The 18,788-nt window shown below is 40.3% G+C and overlaps 1 protein-coding gene across 1 annotated transcript in view; it reads left to right on the top strand.

The window, feature by feature from the left end:
- The window catches only part of elp3 (elongator acetyltransferase complex subunit 3), a 31,447-nt gene that overhangs the window by 11,753 nt on the left and 906 nt on the right, over positions 1 to 18,788 (top strand). Inside the window, exons 8-13 of the mRNA XM_046836551.1 lie at positions 3,572 to 3,733; positions 3,810 to 3,936; positions 14,352 to 14,545; positions 17,151 to 17,241; positions 17,336 to 17,401; positions 17,499 to 17,726. Of these exons, the coding sequence (XP_046692507.1) occupies positions 3,572 to 3,733; positions 3,810 to 3,936; positions 14,352 to 14,545; positions 17,151 to 17,241; positions 17,336 to 17,401; positions 17,499 to 17,726 (868 nt within the window). The remainder of the gene's footprint in view (positions 1 to 3,571; positions 3,734 to 3,809; positions 3,937 to 14,351; positions 14,546 to 17,150; positions 17,242 to 17,335; positions 17,402 to 17,498; positions 17,727 to 18,788) is intronic.

Genomic DNA, 18,788 nt, shown 5'->3' with positions numbered 1-18,788 from the left:
AGCTTGTTCAGCTGTACAGATTTACTGTCCTCTATAAAATATTCAACATGCAGACATTATTGTCTAAATACCTGCTAAAAAAGTGAGTACACTCTAAATGATAACAGCTGGACGTTGTGTAAACATGCAAAGCCACATGTCCTATTCATCATGTTTATGTTTTTGTCTGCTTGACAGAACCATACAAATTTGTGTATCTTGTATTGGAGCAGTTAAAATGTGGTCCTTGAGTACAATTCTCTCATACTGACCACTGGATGTTCATCATGCAGCTCATGGTAAAGACTGAAGATTTGAGAATTAGAATTGTTGCTCTCCACAAAGATGCAGAGGCTATAAGAAAGATCATTAACACCATGAAACTGAGTTACAGTACAGTGGTCAGGGTCATACAGAAGTTTTACAAGACGGGTTCCACTCAGAACAGACCTCACAAGGGTCCATCAAGAAGTCGAGTTCTTGTGCTGTGCGTCAGGTGCAGAAGCTGCTTCAAAAAACAAGTGCATGAGTGCTGCAGCCTTGCTTTTGTCGGTGCTCAGATCATACGCCGCACACTGCAAAGTCGGTTTGCATGGTGTCATTCCAGAAGGAGCAGTTTGCTGAAGACGACCTGTCCAAGAGCATGAATTACTGGAACCATATTCTGTGGTCTGATGAGACTAAGATAAACCTTTTTGGCTCAGATGGTGTCCAGCATATGTGGCGACGTCCTGGTGAGAAGAACCAAGAAAATTGTGTCTTGCCTTACAGTAAAGCATGGTGGTGGTAGCATCATGGTCTGAGGCTGCATGAGTGCTTGGGAGCTGCGGTTCATTGAGGGGAAACATGTTTTACAACATGTGACCTTCTGATGCCCACCCTTCAGAAACTGGGCCGAACATCAGCTTTCCAACATAATAACAACCCCAAACACATCGCCAAGTTGACTACTGCTTTGCTGAGGAAGCTAAAAGTAAAGGTGATGGATTGGCCAAGGATGTCTCCAGACCTGAACCCTATTGAGCACCTGTGGGGCATCCTCAAGCAGAAGATGGAGAAGCGTTATGTGACCAACACCCAGCAGCTGCATGATGTCATTATGGAGGAGTGGAGGTTTTGTTGTCAGATATTTAGACAATAACGGATGTTGAGTTATTAAATCTCCACTCCTGCAGCTGCACATTGACTACTCTAAAATATATCCAAATTCTATAGTTTAGTCAATTGAGAAGATACTAAAATGGTTGCTGAAATATGAGGGATGTACCCACTTTTGGGAGATACTGTAGCTTCTGTGGGGCTTTCAGGACACTCCTTGGCCTCCATAGTGTTGTGATACGTCATATTCACGTAGCAGCAATGGTGCTAAGAGAAACAGTTTAGAGACGAGAAATCAATATACGGTACTTTATCGGTCACTTTTTAAATAATAAACTTTTTAAAAGCACACCGACTAATAATCATATAGACTAGATGACATATAGACTAATCATATATACACTATATTGCCAAAACTATTCGCTCGTCTGCCTTCACATGCAAATGAACTTCCGATTCTTAATCCATAGGGTTGAATATGATGTTGGCCCACCCTTTGCAGTTAGAACAGCTCCAGCTCTTCTGGAAAGGCTTTCCACAAGGTTTAGAAGTGCGTTCATAGGAATTTTTGAAGCGCATTTGTGAGGTTAGACACTGATGGACGAGAAGGCCTGGATCGCAGGACTCTGTGCAGGCCAGTCAGGTTCTTCCACACCAAACTCACTCATCCATGTCTTTATGGACCTTGCTTTGTGCACTGGTGTGCAGTCATGTTGGAACAGGAACAAGCCGTCCCCAAACCATTTCCACAAAGTTGGGAGCATGGAATTGTCCTGGAGGTCTGTAGATATTGACTCTACAGAAAGATGGTGATAGTCTCCGTCTCTGGCTGAGTTTCTGTCTTTCCCAATCGCTTCCACTTGGTTATTATACCACTAACTGTGGACTGTGGAATATTTAGTAGCGAGTAAATTTCACGACTAGACTTTTTGCACAAGTGCCATCCTGTCCGGGTACCACACTGGAATTCACTGAGCTCCTTAGAGCGACCCATTCTTTCACAAATGTTTGTAACAATGAAAGTGATTAGAACACCTTAATTTCATGATTCGGATGGGTGAGTAAATACTTTTGGCAATATTGTGTGTGTGTGTGTGTGTGTGTGTGTATATATATATATATTTTTTTTTTTTTGTTATATATTTCAGTGTATATGTCCAGAATTGAACCCGTTGCTTTATCTGCTTTTTTGGTCTCTCTATCGTACCCTCAAAAAACCCTCGGTGCACGTTGTGGACATGTTACTATTTTTAGGAACCGGGTAATTACAGGTAGCATGTGGAAACATTCGGAGCACTCTGGTTATTAGTGTACAATTAAATTGAAAACCTTTCTGTTTGCCAGCGCAAGTATTGTCACTTTTTGTTTCTTTCCGTTCTCGTGGCGCTTTTACTTCATTAACGCATTCGACTCGGTTCAATCTCTTTTCGAGCAGAAGAGTGGAAGTCGTGACTCAGGCGCAGCTGCACCATCAGGTTTATAGTGATGAGAAATAATTGCTTGATGCACACAGGCTTGTCACTGCTGGCCCAAGGTTAGTTTATTACTGACGTTTGTCTCTGTATTTATTTTCTGGCTGGCGATAAGTGTGTGTGTGTAGGGAGGCAGAGTGTCCTCAGGATTACCGGCCCACCACATTTTTTATCAGTGGGTTTGTTAAGATGACACGATTGCAGTAATTGTTCTGGCTGCTAATCAGGCAAAGTCGGACGAGGCGACAGTTCGATTTCAGCTCCAGGCCTTATCTCTGCTCGCTCTTTATACGTGTGTGTGTGTGTGTGTGTGTGTGTGTGTGTGTGCGCCCATCAGAAAAGAGAGAGAGAGAGAGAGAGAGAGAGAGAGACACGAAATTCTATTTAACACAGACCAGACGGACGGCATGATGGCAGATGACTTTCTCAGATCCCATTCGCAACCATTAACACACCAGATCTGTATCGTAGATCTAAATACCGATTCCCAAAAGATGAAGCCCGAATCCTGGCTGGAGAAAGTCACAACTAACGATCACCCGGAATAACACTCGTTATATTCCCATCTTCACATCGCCTAAAATCTAAGATTCGTGCCGCCTCTCTCTCTCTCTCTCTCTCTCTCTCTCTCTCTTTCTCCCTCGGTTATACAGTTTGAGGTCATTAGGACTGTCCTGCTGTCTGCACTTTTCGCAGACGAGAGAAAACTTCAGGATAGGATTTCTTTTTTTGCATGAGTACGTGTCCTTTTTTTCCCCCCTATGTCTAAAGTTTGGAGAGATTTCTGAACCGAAAATCAGAAATACATTTTTTTTTGTCATTATTAAAAAATACAAAAACAAACAAACAAAAACCAAAGGTCGAGAGAACGTTCCGAATCACCTTGGGTTGATTAGATTCATCTTGGGTGTAAATTGTTCAATTAAAAAAGTTTTTGTAATTTGAAGTGTGTGTGTGTGTGTGTGTGTGTGTGTGTGTGTGTGTGTGTGTGTGTGTATGTTTTTTTCTTTTCTTTTCTGAAGGTACTCGGAGCGCAGTAACACGAAGTGTGTGGGGATCACCATCGAGACGCGACCGGACTACTGCCTTAAGCGACACCTGAGCGACATGCTGGCGTACGGCTGCACCAGGCTGGAGATCGGCGTGCAGAGCGTTTACGAAGATGTGGCTCGCGACACCAACAGGTCGAGCGCGTTCCGTTGTACGAGTGCCGTGTGGCCAATAAAACCGATGTTTAATGACACGGTTTGTATTCCACAGGGGGCACACGGTGCGAGCCGTGTGCGAGTCTTTCCACCTGGCTAAAGACGCAGGCTTCAAAGTGGTGTCTCACATGATGCCCGACCTGCCCAACGTGGGCATCGAGAGAGACGTGGAGCAGTTTATTGTAAGTCAACAGACTTTTGAGTTCTTCTAATGAACACCTTCAAAGCATTACCTGCCCTCTTTCACGGTTTTCCTCTAGTCTTTTGATCAGGTGTCCACAAACTTTTGTCCTTATCGGGTTCCTCCACGTATAATGAAGATGTCTGGTATAGAGGTCGATCGATTAACAAAAGATTAATTGGCACCAGTAATCGATTGCTGGAACCATCGGCTATCGGCAAATATCCATACCGATAGTTTTTCCGGCTTCCGGACAGCTGTCATTGCGAATCACTGACATCCCATGTGCTGTTTTTTTTTTTTTACACTTGAAACTGCACGCTGCACGGATAGCGCTACATTATAATTATTATTTATGAATTATATAATTATATTTATTAATGAATATATAACTTTTTATTTCATTTTGCACATTTTGATGCTTCAGTCCTTTTTTTAAAATATATTTTACATGGATTGTTTGTAGCCATTTGAAAAACTGTCGGTTGATTAATTGGTCAACAGCAATTACGATCCAATCTAGCTAGCGGTAAAATCCACTATCGGCCTCTAGGCTGTAAATCAGCAAGTCACAACATCCCATTAAATTGACATTATTAATTTTAACTTAACCCATGACCAGCCTGCATTCCAGATGTAACATTTTGGCTTGAACATGTCACAAACACTTGCTGCATCATAGAAAAAAGTCAAAAGCATGCACTAGATGGCACTTCAGACCCAAAAGTGTGCAAATCAAACGTCGACCGATAGTGGATTTTACTGATACCGATAGTTAGGTTGGATCGTACTTGCCGATTACAGATTAAACATACGATAGTTTCAAAATGGATACTGGATTAATAAAAACAAAAACACTTCATGTAAACCGGTCCTGAACTTTATTACAAAATGACAAATATAAAAAAAATGTACTGAGTCATGAAAGTGTTCTAAATGAAATAAAAATGAATATATTTATAATATTAGTAAATATTAAGGAAAATAAGACATGCATTCAAACTGAAACAAAAAGTATCACTGAATAAATAATAATAGTTACATCCAAAATGAAAAAAGGACACTTCAAATAAACAGCGCCTGGCACCAGAGTGTCGCCTTTAGTGGCCGCTCTCGTACTGTATAACGCAACCCGGAAAAACTATTGATATGGATTTTTGACGATAGTTCCAGCAATCTACTATCGGTCCCGTTCAATTGTAATCACTCTGAATTTATGGTCTTTACTAATCTAAAAGAAAAAAAAAATGAAATTCAACGCACACTGGCGCACGCGCTGGTACACAAAAAGGTCCATGTATAGGACAATCTTTTTTTTTTTTTTTTTTAAGAATAATTATTAAATCATTGTTTAAAATAGATTTTAGCTCCAAACATTTCACATTCACCTCATTTATAAATTCTTGCTGTCTACTTTTGACTTTGAGACTTTTAGTTTCGTGGATGTAAAATAACTGATCACCCATCAGTACAGAATCAATCAGTGGCTTCATATGGATTACTGGGTGCTTTTCAAAAGCAATGAGAGTGACAGGAAATGAAAGTTCAACTCGTGTATTCTTGTTATAATGTTATGTCTCACCCTGCCATGTTCTACTAGATTGTCTATGATCTCTGAACCAGAAATTTTCTGAAAGAAAAGAGCACCAATGAAATTCTTCCAGGTTAGAATTAAAGGTTCCATTGGAAATGTGGTGCATTTTGGGGCGTTGATCATATTTAATATCACGAGATTTAGGTAGCTAGATGTTGTATGATCGAACGAATAGAGAAAATAAGTAAGTAAAAAATACGTCGTTTTTCAATATTAACCCAAAATGGAACAAAGACATCGTAATTCACATTTAATATTTAGTTTTTTTGTGAATCCAAAAACAAATAAAACTGAGCCGAAACAGGCTGTTTAACATGTTTTACAATTGAAATAAAAAGTTGCATATCGCTAATGCATTGTACCACGTTTTTATTATTTGGATAATTAACTCTCCTAAATTTGCACCTACATTTTTTGGTCTCTCTATCGTACCCTTAAAAAAAAACAGGATAGAATAGTCACCACTTTATCGGCGCACGTCGTGGACATGTTACTATTTTTAGTAACCGGGTAATTGCAGGTAGCAATTATAAACTTAGCAAGTCTGAAGGCGAGGGAAATCATTCATTATTATTTATAGTAATTAATAATGGTTATCATTTAGTTGTTTAGATTTGCCAGGAATCAATTTTGCGCACCTTGAGGGTGTAGCAGTATGAGTGATGCCAAATAAACAATGCGTCGAATATAAAACTCCAGATTGGCTTGTTTGTCGTGATCATTGGAATCAATGACATCGACTCGTGCGACATGCCCGGTGGCCAGCTATTGATGATTAGCCTAATGATTATTAAGCACTTAATTTCCACACAACAGCAGAGTTACAGCCCCCTGCCTGCATCTCAAACATGTTTCTCCTCTTCTTCTTCTTATTTTCCGCACTACGTATGATCCTTTACGATCCAATTACTCAAAGATCACTGTATATACAGTCAGGTCCATAAATATTGGGACATCGACACAATTCTAACCTTTTTGGCTCTATACACCACCACAATGGATTTGAAATGAAACGAACAAGTTGTCCTTTAACTACATCCAAATCCGGTGAACGGTGTAGGAATTACAACAGTTTGAATATGTGCCTCCCACTTTTTAAGGGACCAAAAGTAATGGGCCAATTGGCTTCTCAACTCTTTCATGGCCAGGTGTGTGTTATTCCCTCATTATACCTATTACAATGAGCAGATAAAAGGGTCCAGAGTTCATTTCAAGTGTGCTATTTGCATTTGGAATCTGTTGCTGTCAACTCTCCAAGATGAGATCCAAAGAGCTGTCACTAACAGTGAAGCAAGCCATCATTAGGCTGAAAAAACTAAACAAACCCATCAGAGAGATAGCAAAAACATTAGGCGTGGCCAAAACAACTGTTTGGAACATTCTTAAAAAGAATTAACGCACCGGTGAGCTCAGCAACACCAAAAGACCCGGAAGACCACGGAAAACAACTGTGGTGGATGACCGAATAATTATTTTCCTGGTGAAGAAAACACCCTTCACAACAGTTGGCCAGATCAAGAACACTCTCCAGGAGGTAGGTGTATGTGTGTCAAAGTCAACAATCAAGAGAAGACTTCACCAGCGTGAATACAGAGGGTTCACCACAAGATGTAAACCATTGTTGAGCCTCAAAAACAGGAAGGCCAGATTAGAGTTTGCCAAACAACATCTAAAAAAGCCTCCACAGTTCTGGAACAACATCCTATGGACAGATGAGACCAAGATCAACTTGTACCAGAGTGATGGGAAGAGAAGAATATGGAGAAGGAAAGGAACTGCTCATGATCCTAAGCATAACACCTCATTAGTAAAGCATGGTTGTAGTAGTGTCATGGCGTGGGCATGTATGGCTGCCAATGAAACTGGTTCTCTTGTATTTATTGATGATGTGACTGCTGACAAAAGCAGCAGAATGAATTCAGAAGTGTTTCGGGCAATATTATCTGCTCATAATCAGCCAAATGCTTCAGAACTCATTGGATGGCGCTTCACAGTGCTGATGGACAATGACCCAAAGCATACTGCAAAAGCAACAAAAGAGTTTTTTAAGGGGAAAAAGTGGAATGTTATGCAATGGCCAAGTCAATCACCTGACCTGAATCCGATTGAGCATGCATTTCACTTGCTGAAAACAAAACTGAAGGGAAAATGCCCCAAGAACAAGCAGGAACTGAAGACAGTTGCAGTAGAGGCCTGGCAGAGCATCACCAGGGATGAAACCCAGCGTCTGGTGATGTCTATGCGTTCCAGACTTCAGGCTGTAATTGACTGTAAAGGATTTGCAACCAAGTATTAAAAAATTGAAAGTTTGATTCATGATTATTATTTTGCCCCATTACTTTTGGACCCTTAACAAGTGGGAGGCACATATGCAAAGTGTTATAATTTCTACACCGTTCACCGGATTTGGATGTAAATGCCCTCAAATTAAAGCTGACAGTCTGCAGTAAAATCACAACTTGTTCGTTTCATTTCAAATCCATTGTGGTGGTGTATAGAGCCAAAAATGTTTATGGACCTGACTGTAACTATATATAAATACAAGCACCAGGGAGGGTAAAAGGTCATGTGATCAAATCGAAAGCCAGCACCATAAACTGCAACTGCCGGGTCCTTGATTTCAAATGTTTAATTGAATTCAACAAGTTTTTATTTGTAAAGCACTTTTAACAATGGACAGTGGTTATAAAGTCGTGTAAAAGAAAGCAAACATTTAGTTCGTCTAAATTTGTTCCTTATAATCGTAACTGGAGTTCAACGGATAGTGGATTTTTACTGTTAAGGATAGATAGGTTGGATCGTACTTGCTGATAACTAATAGTTTTTAAAATTGATACTGAATAAAAAAAAATTTAATAAAACAACACTCCATGTAAATTAGTAATTAACCACTACTAAACTACTACTGAACTGAAAATTTATTTGAAGTATCTTTTTTATTCCTTTTGGATGTAACTGTTTAGATTTATTTTAGTGTGTTTATTTTAGATTTTAGTGTTGCTTTACATTTCGGTTTGAATGCGTCTTATTTTCCTCAATATTAAGTTTATTAATTTAGTTATTTCTTTTAGCACATTTGCATGATTCAGTAATTTCGGTTTTTCATTTTTTGTCATAGTCAAATCTAAACACATCCAAAAGGAATAAAAAAGATACTTTAAATAAATATGGCATCAGTGATTCACCTCTAGAGGCCGCTCTCGTACCATATAACGCAACCTGGAAAAACTATCGGTATTGATTTTTGCAAAAAAGTTGAAGCAATCAACTATCGGTCAGCAAATCCGAAGACTCGGTCGACCTCTAATTATAAGTTTATCCCTAATAAAAAACTCCCTGAGATGGCATAAGGATTAAACCTTTAGAAGAAACCAGACCCCTCTTCAACGCCGAACGTCCATTCATTACAGTCCCATCATCGTTGAGGTGTGCTGTTCAGTGATAGGTGCTTAAATGCAGAAAGTGTTCAACCAGTCCTGAGCCTGACTGTTGATATTAATTTTAGTCCAAATCCATCATCAAAGTTCTTGAGTTGCTCAGTAACTTCATGGGTCTTCATGGCTGTTCATGTGGAGCACAGAGTGTCTCCAATTGAAGAAAATCCCATCCAGAGGCAGGGCGTCAGGATGAATCTGGCAGATCCAAAGAGAATCACTGGGTCCTCAGAAGCATGTTATGCCCTTATCCCACAACTGCTCTATTGGGTAATAGACATAATGGTGAATGGTGAAGCTGATTCCTGAATGGTGGAGCTGATTTATCCAAATCTCTAGAATTTGTGTGTATATAAAAACAGTAATATATAAAAAAAAAAACATGGGTTTTTATTACACAGAGAACCAGGACGTTTGTAGCGTCTCTTCGATCTGCTTTCAACCTTTCAGAATTTCCACCACCACCCTGCAGCCACCCCGCGTTAGATTTAAAAACCCGATGCTCGCCTACAAAGCTGAAAAACCAGCCCCGCTTACTTATCTCACTCTACACACCCTCCAATCCTCTATCACCGCTGCTCTTTTCATCGTTTCAGAGGGTAAACATGGGAGACACGCATCAAGCCTCTTGTCTGTTCTGGCACCTGGGTGGTGGAATGAGCTTTTTACTTGATGTCTGAACATCTGAGCCACTAGGAGTCTTTATACCACCTTCTAAAGTCCTTCCTCTTCCAAAATTTTTTTTTTTTTTTTTAGCAGATTGTATTATTGTGCGATTTCTGACTGAACCAATATCAGGATATATATATAAGTGCCACTTCCTGAATGCCAAATGTCCTGGGATGCATCAGATCCTATGCTAATAAGGCACGTGCATGTCCTGATTAGCATTAATTTTTTAGTAACGTCCTCAAGTGCTAATCTTTAATGTGTTTTTTGTTTGTTTTTTTGTTTTTGGCAGGTCCAGGTGTAATCTCTAACACACGTCTATAGACTTTCTTTCTAAAACCTGCTCAAATTATAGTTTAGGCTTTGCACCTGTAGGTGCATCATCATCGTCGGCATTTGTGCACATCCTTGTTTTCTGGAAAAAAAGAGTTGCTGTTTCTATAGAAATGACGTTTCTGTGGAAGTAGAAATGCATTAAAAATACGCTGCATTGTCTAAAGTATTGGGTATGTGGTTCTTTCTCAAACCCAGCTCCATGAACATATGGTGCACATGTTGTGGAGTGGCCTGCTATGGAGCTGTAAACCAGCAATTAAACACCTTTGGGATGAATGGGAACGCTGAATATAAGGGCAGAGAAGGACACATTAATCTGATGGTCAGGTGTCCACAAACTTTTGCTCATGCATCGTATGCGTATTGATCACACCTTTTGTTTGCGTCGCAGTTCCCCCTGAGAAACGCGTAATATTCATCCGTTCCACCCAATCGAGAGGAAAAGTTTGTTTTCTGGCAGTTCTCTTTGTCATAACTCGAGGGGTTTAAGGTCTTTCACGCCTCTGACGTCTCGCTGATGCAATCGTTCGCTCATCCCCCGGCGTCTTCACGTCTCCTGTTCGGCAGCTCGGGAAAAAAGAATAAGCTCATTCAGCAGTCGGGGCTTAATAGGAACGCCGTTTTTATCGTTTTAAGCTCACGTCACTTTTAAAGGATTATGCAAAGCGCTTTAAAGCGGACGAAAAAGGCAATAGATCATAGCAAAAAACTGCAACTGTCGTATGTGGTTAATTTACATTTTTTTTCATGACTTATAGAGAAAAAAATATATACAGGAAGAACGATTTGATGATTCATCGCCAATCTGAACGTCTGAAGATTTTTTTTTCCTGTCCAGTGAACACAAATGGAAAATCAGTATGAATCCCAGACAAAAAAAACAAAAGCGAACAAAGTAAAGAAAATAAAGATAGATAGAAGGAAAGAAAGGAACTCTGAAGATGATGATCGTCGCTGAGCCGTCGCGCTACTTTTGGAAAATTCCACCCCCTCGGTGCGCAGTAGGTAATTGGCACGCAGCAGGCATGACGGAGGAATGGAAATGAAGTGGCTGGCGAGCGAGCGAGCAATGCCGAGGAGGGGTCGGTGGGGGACTCGTTTACGGCGCCAGTCAGTGTCCAGCTGTGACGCATTGCTTCACATTATCAGGGGGTCCATTACGGGAAATGAATAGAGCACATTTTACCGGGGGCTTCATTAGCAAAGAATGGAGATCCAATCTGCAGGGCCATTGTGCTGCCGTGCCTCCCTGTTGAAGCCTGCGTGTTAAACAGCAGCTCGGAGAACTCACGGGAACAACAGGTTCTTCCCTCGTTTATGGTTCGATCGATTTTTTTTCTCAAAAATTTTTTTTTTTTTAAATAGGCAGTGTGAGCATTTTAATTCTCATCAGAAATAATCGAGAATCGTTAAAGAGAACTCTGTAAAGAGAACTTCGTTTTCAAGTCTTCATACTTTCTCCTCTTTCATCTTCTGGAGACACTTTATCCTGGTCGGGCCACTCATTCAGTGTCCCAACAATTAAAGCACTAAGCCTTATCCTTTTTTTCCTTTTTTTTCTTTCCATCCAAATATACCGTTCCTCCCTCATTCCCTGAATAAACCTTGTGCATATGCTGTAGGAGCTGACATCAGTAGATCAGCAGATTTTCATTCCATACTTATTTTAGATCATTGCACTCACAATTTGCTAGTTTTGTGGTTTACCCGTGCCCCAAAACGTAAAAAAATAAAAAAAGGTTTAGTGCCCATTTTCGCTTCAAATGTCATATTTTCCTTTATTTTTTCTGCTGCGTTAAAATCTAACACACTAAAAAAACAGAAACGGTGTTTATCCGGACTAGCAACTGAATAGCCGTCATATTTATTGTGTAAGGTCATCTTCAATTATCACCCATCACTCATTCTCAGATATAAAGTTTCTCCATTAAATTGCTGCATAACTCTGCCCCCTACATCATGTATCGAACCCGGATAAACTCATTCCCGAAATTAAACCAATGACTCATCTGTACAAATCGTTCCAGTTATTTCAGATCATACCGAGCCAAGTGTTTCCCACACATGCGCAATTGCAGGGTATCCCTCATTTGTAACATGAAGTAGGGATCGAAAGATTCACCTATTCGCATCGGAATAAAAGTTAACGATGTAACGCACCAAAGCGATTTATTAGTAGATGCGCTATACTTATATTATTTAGAAAGTGACCAATAATTTGTGAGCGATTATTTAATATGTAGATGGATTTCTCGCCGCTAAACCGTTTCTCGAGCACGTTCTCTCAGCACCGCCTCTGCTACGTGAACATTACGTATCACAACGCTACGGAGACCGAGGCGTGTCCTAAGAGTCACATAGAATACAGATTAACATGGCAGAGGCAGAGCTGTAACTTCCTAGAGATCTGAATGCATCAAATCGTATCTCGTCAGTAGCTGCCCTTATATGTATTTTTAATGTATCATATTTTTTGCTTGGCATCGGCCTCAGTTATGGAGATGCACATCTCTAACATGAAGGTCAGCAACGTACAGAAAAAAATCAACCTTCCAAGTCGTTCTTTACCGTTTTCCTGGACAGAGCCTATATGCCAGTCGTTTGACAAATCTACAATTTCCATGTTTCAAACGAATCGGGTTGTGCACAAAATAAACGATCTGCTCTTGAGACGGCTCGATAGTCCAGAGTCATACCAAAGATACATGAAAAAAGAATAATAAAAATAAAAAAAAAAGAACAAATTGTTCATGACCGGCTCATCACTGCCAGACAGTCTGGAAGAAAGTCATTAAGTAACGACAGACACTTCGCAGTAGAAGGCGACACCTCAAAGTCTTAAACACTACAGCATCTCATAAATAATTAGATGTAATATTAAAACCCGTATAAGTTCCCAGCCCAATTACAAAATTGCTTTTTATATATATTTATAGAATTCAAATGATCTATTAACGATAAAAAAGCAATTAAATCGGGATATCGCTGGAAGCAGAAAAAGAGACGTTCGTTACTGAGAATTAATTCGGTCTGATGTGGCACTGTAACACAATAACGAAAAATTATTACTTTTAACACAATATCCTTTGCCGATATCAATCACTGGCCATATAGATCTGCGAAAAAAACATCTCGATCCAAGCTTTCCTTGATCAAATTGTGTGCTGCTTCGACTTAATTACATATTTATATATGTATATCTGATCTTTCATAATGAGTTCATTTGCAGACCACCAGTGGTCCTGTATATTTCTTTTGATTCTTCAGACCGAACTGGTGCGCTGCAGCTCCGGCTCGAGCAAGAGCTCTCGCCAAAACGAATCGCAATATCAGAGCTGCATCAGGAGGTGTATTGGAGCGAGGAGCATCGAGATTAATGAGCGCACGAGTCAGTCTCTAACCCTGTCGATCGCACCCGGTCCTATCAGTCTTCTCCCAGCGCCCGTCCGCAAAAAAGCCCCGCCCGCCAAACCTCACCCGCCGAACGTCACCCACCACTGCCGACATCTGTTTATCTCTCTCCTCCAACCTTTTCTCTCGCTCTCCTGCTCTGCACACCCCACCCCCCCACCCACCATCTCCTGAGGGGAGAAGAACCTGTCAGTGCTATCTCAGGAACCCGTGCACTGGTGGAAGGCAGCAGCACAGGTGGCCGATAATGGAATCCCATTAGACTCAAACAGCACTCGCTTCACACTTATCGGCGTCCTCGCAGGCTTCCACGCTCGTTTCCTAAAAATAAACACCCCCACCACCACCACCACTTGAAAAATAAATAAATAAATACCCAAAGGGCTCGGTGAATTCGGTTCCGAAAGAGAATAGTAGATTTCGCCAGAGGTCAGGGTTTTAACCGGTTTGGACAAACCCAATTAAAGACACGCTGACATTGTCATTTCAGTTGCAACGGTTCAATCATCATTATCGTGGGCTGACACACGGAGCTGCTTAATGGACAGTGGAATAACAAATGCTTACACAGCGACGAGACAGACTTCTGTTATACCAACACACATTTAGAGAGAGAGAGAGCATCGTCTGCCATCTGCTTTAAACAGAATTATGACGCACTCACCCATCTATTTTCTAGTAAACATCAAACATGCGAGATATTATTATACCAGAATCTCTTTTTTTTTTCCCCCACAAGCACTAAGTTACTATGAATGCAGCCCTCCAGACCGAGCCACTCGAACTAATGATGGAGGCTCATCAGCCACGTGAGCGTTGTTTCAATCAGCAGAAGCGTCAAAAGACCAGAAGAGTTTCTGCTCCGCTAGACTTCGCGAAAGACAGATTCCAAACCCGAGTGCATGACGCAAAGCTGCAAACGAAGGCCCTGAACTTCTACGTCTAACGAGACTCGTTTCCTGTGCCGTTCAGGAATTCTTCGAGAATCCGGCATTTCGGCCGGACGGCCTGAAGCTCTACCCGACACTAGTGATCCGAGGAACGGGCCTGTACGAACTGTGGAAGACGGGCCGCTACAAGAGCTACTCGCCCAGCACTCTGGTGGACCTGGTGGCCCGCATCCTGGCGCTGGTGCCACCCTGGACCCGAGTGTACCGCGTACAGAGGTAAGGGATTCGCTTGTAAATCTACTAATACTCATGAAACGTTTATAGACAGATGCCGGCATTAGAGCGAATTTTGAGGATGCAGTTCTCTTTATCGTGTTTGTACTTATTTGCTTAGTTAATGTATTAGATTGTAATTAAATATTCGAGGTTTGAGTGGTCTCCTACAACTCATTACTTAATGAGCGAACATTCCAGGGGGCTGTTGTTCATTAAACAGTTCATTCATTTATGTGTAATGATTCCAAACCTCAACGGTTAATTACCAACTAATTATACTAACTAAGGAAGTCATTTCCAGAGCACACACTCATTCATTCGCTGAAGTCATCAATTTTGGGAGCTGCCGATCCAAATCTTATTAGTCAATGGGAGTACAGCGCTGTTAGTACCCACAACGCAGCATGAATTTGTTGTCAGGAAAAACCTTTGGTCAAAACTTTGTCAGTAAAAATACTGCTGAACGTCTGGCAGTGTCCAAAAACATTAAAATACTGAAGATGTGAAATCCTAGACTAGGGTTGCAAAATTCCGGGAATTTTCCAAGGGAAAATACGTGAATAAAGTGGGAATTTACAAAATTGCATGGTAGCCTATAACGGGAAATTTAAATGAAGTTTAAAAAAAATTTATCCTACATGATAATTTTGGTTAATGCAACCTGGTTTAATGCAATTTCTACCGTTTACATTCGTTAATCACAGCACACTTACTGCAGAGCTACTGAGGCCACGCCCCCTACAGGCATTGTGCATTCCTCCAATACCTTAACACACATCATTTCTTCAATCCTGTACACAAAATGTTGGGGGAAAAAATGTCCACCTTGAAGTATTCACGTACATAAATATTACGTAAATTAGTTTAAAGTTTGTGTAAGCTTTTGTGCAACAAAATTATACTAACAATTACATCAAAGTATGTTTGCCTACATGTCAGCTTATGACAAAACAAAACGATTTTTAATGAACTCCCATAAATTCCTGGTCAATTTTCAAAATTCCCCCGATGAAGTTCCCATAGTAAGTTTCCGGACATTTTCCACCCCTTTACAAACCCTTGCTATGGCTTTCGATTAAAATCCACAAATAGGAAAAAAGCGCAGAGTTACACCAAACTTACGAGACAACTTTAGCAATAATAGTTGGCGAAAAATTGTCTAGCTAGCTAATTAGAACCGAAAGGACAGGGTACAAACCTGTGCTACATCGGCAAGATTTTTATCGGGAAGAAGTCCGGCATGGAAAGTAATAATCGTAAAAATACTGCCGAGGTCTAACAGCGTCTTTTGTGATATTCCGATATTGTTTCAAAATAATATAGTTTGAATTTTAATTAATAATTTGTTCTGTTTCTTATTCGCTAGCTAGACACCTGGAAGCTGGGAGTAGCCTCGTGAGTTTGGTGTAACTCTGTGTTCTCTTCTTACTCAGGGATTTTGGGAGCACAAAACCCGGAAAGTCCACCAAACTATGAGAGTGTTACTAAATTAGATAATAGGTGTGTAACTGTATACAAAATTCATGGTTCGGTACGTACATCGGTTTTTATAATGCCTGCTTGGTTAAATATATCAAATATTTCATACAAAATAAAATAAATCTAATTAATGCAATAGATTTTTTATTATATTGATTCAATTGAGTAATCAATTAAATTAACAAACAATAATTTGATTAAATAAATATACAAATTAAATAAGTATACATTTGTAAGACCTAATTTGGGTAATACGTGTGTGTGTGTGTGTGTGTGTGTGTGTGTGTGTGTGAGACATTTAATATTGGTTTTTTTTTTTTTTTTGGTTTTTTTTTTATGACCTTAACGGTTCTACTTATTTCAGCATACTTTAACAAATGTCTTTCGTCCATCTATCCTTCATTTATTCACTCCATCGATATCTGGAATCGTCCGGATTTTCTGCTTTTAAGAAAATTCTTGAATATGTACATAAAACACTAAAGAATCCATATCGCTAGATTTAGCCGCTAGCCACTTCCTGGTTTAGTTGCTAACTCTAGCGCTTATGAAGGAAGGAATCTTGATCCAAAGCACACCATATAATCTGGGAAAAACCCAGGAAAAATTCATAAATTAGCCACTTCGTTGTTTAAGCCTCGGGGTTCAAAACGTGGGAAAAAAGTCTGAAAAATATGGAATGATGTTGTTGTACATGCATTAGTGTCTGTATATTTTCCAATCTTTTCCAGTCTTTCAAAAAGATTTATGCATCATAAACGTATTTTACTTCAGCTTTAGTTTTTACCCGTTTTTTTTTTTTTTTTTACCGAAATTATTTGAGATTCAACAATAATTAGTGGACCCCCTGTATTACCACTGCAAAACCTCTAGGGGGACCCCCGGTTGAAGACCCATGGTGTAAAGAATTAGTTTTTGTTCAGAGTTGCTCAGAGTCGGTCAAAGCGATGCAAAACGATGCTGGATGAGAATCTGCGATTAACGATCTGTCGATTATTATACGATTAACCTGCTTTTATAAAAAAAATAAAAAACAAAAATTAAGACTCTGGTGTACTGGGTGATATTATAATATTGTAGCTGGGATGCATTTAGAGTTCTGATGACAATGTGTGGTTTCTATAAGGGACATCCCCATGCCTCTGGTTACCTCCGGCGTGGAACATGGAAACCTGCGCGAGTTGGCACTGGCCCGAATGAAAGACATGGGAACCGAGGTAAAATTATCGTAGGTCTTTTTTTGTTAGATTTATAAAGATAAATGGCAAAATCCATCGCAGTAAACTTTCCCCGCAAATTGGTTCCTTCTAGTGTAGAGATGTGAGAACCAGAGAGGTGGGAATCCAGGAGATCCATCATAAACTGAGACCATATCAGGTAATATTTTTTAAATGTCCGCCGTAAGCATTTCTCGATTTCTTTACAAACGCAGTCTTCACTCATGTGCTGCATGTCGTCCCAACGCGGCCTGTAGGTGGAGCTGATCCGACGTGACTATGTGGCCAACGGAGGCTGGGAGACGTTCTTGTCCTACGAGGACCCCGAGCAGGACATCCTGATCGGCTTGCTGAGGCTCCGCCGCTGCTCGCCGCAGTCGTTTCGTCCAGAGCTCAAGAGCGGCGTGTCGATCGTGCGCGAGCTGCACGTGTACGGCAGCGTGGTGCCCATCAGCAGCCGAGATCCCAGCAAGTTCCAGCACCAGGTAGGAAAAGTCCAGAACTTACATTTGGGGAAAATCAACTAAAACTAATACGTTCCTTGCACAGATCCAGTAAGCTGTCTGAATTCTTTCAATATCATGGAGCATTTTCGAAAATGAAAAGTTTTCAATATGCAATGCTGTATAAAAAAAAAAAAAAAAAGATATTTCCCCTTCTAGATTTTTTTGTTGTTGCATATTTGTCTCACACAAATGATTCAGATTATACAACCCATAGTAGATTTTACAGACAGTGATAAAGTGGGTTTGATTGTACATGCCGATAAACGATTTTTTTAAAACGTGTACTGGATTAAAAAAACAAACACTCCATGTAAAATAGTACTCAACTTTATCGCAAACAACATTAAAAAAGAAGCAGTACTGAGTCATGAAATTGTGCTAAATTAAATATGAATATATGAAATAATAAATAGAATATAGCGCTCTTCGTGCAGCACGCAGTCTCGTGTGTAAAAACAAACAGCACGCGCCGTCTGCGATTCGCCTCTAGAGGCCGCTCTCGTAATGACAGCGGACCGGAAGATGGAAAAACGATCGGTATGGATTTTTGCCGATTAAAAAAATCCATATTATAAAATTTTTACCTAATCTGCAATCAGGTGTGGTAACCGTCAATTTGTCTTTCTCTTAAATGTGGAGGAGTTTTTGCTTGATTCCTTTGCTTGCAATCATAGAGTGCTCAGGGCAAGTATAAACTTGAACCTTTGCAAGAACCCTGGAGGAGACAATATATGGATTTATGCCCCCATAAAAGTATAGGAGACAACCAGAACTTGCTCACTGGTTAACCAAGTGGCAAGCTTTAGGTAACAGATCCTAATGCATCGGTAAGATGCTAAGCTTTTCATTTCTTTAGCTGAATATCCTGATGAGGGGATGATTACAAGCCGATCTGAAAGCCAGTCAGTGCTGTTTTATGTATGTAGGTGAGGTAAAGAGGTGTGGGCTGCCGTCAGTGTTCACATTCATCCCAAAGGTGTTCAATAGGGTTGAGAGCTCTATAGCAGGAGATCTTCCACTCCAAATCCATGGAAAGCTGAA

The sequence above is a fragment of the Silurus meridionalis genome, chromosome 23 (genome assembly GCF_014805685.1).
Source record: "Silurus meridionalis isolate SWU-2019-XX chromosome 23, ASM1480568v1, whole genome shotgun sequence".
Classification (NCBI taxonomy): domain Eukaryota; kingdom Metazoa; phylum Chordata; class Actinopteri; order Siluriformes; family Siluridae; genus Silurus; species Silurus meridionalis.
Note: the sequence above shows the minus strand (reverse complement) of the source record. Positions and strands in the feature narration are given on the sequence as shown.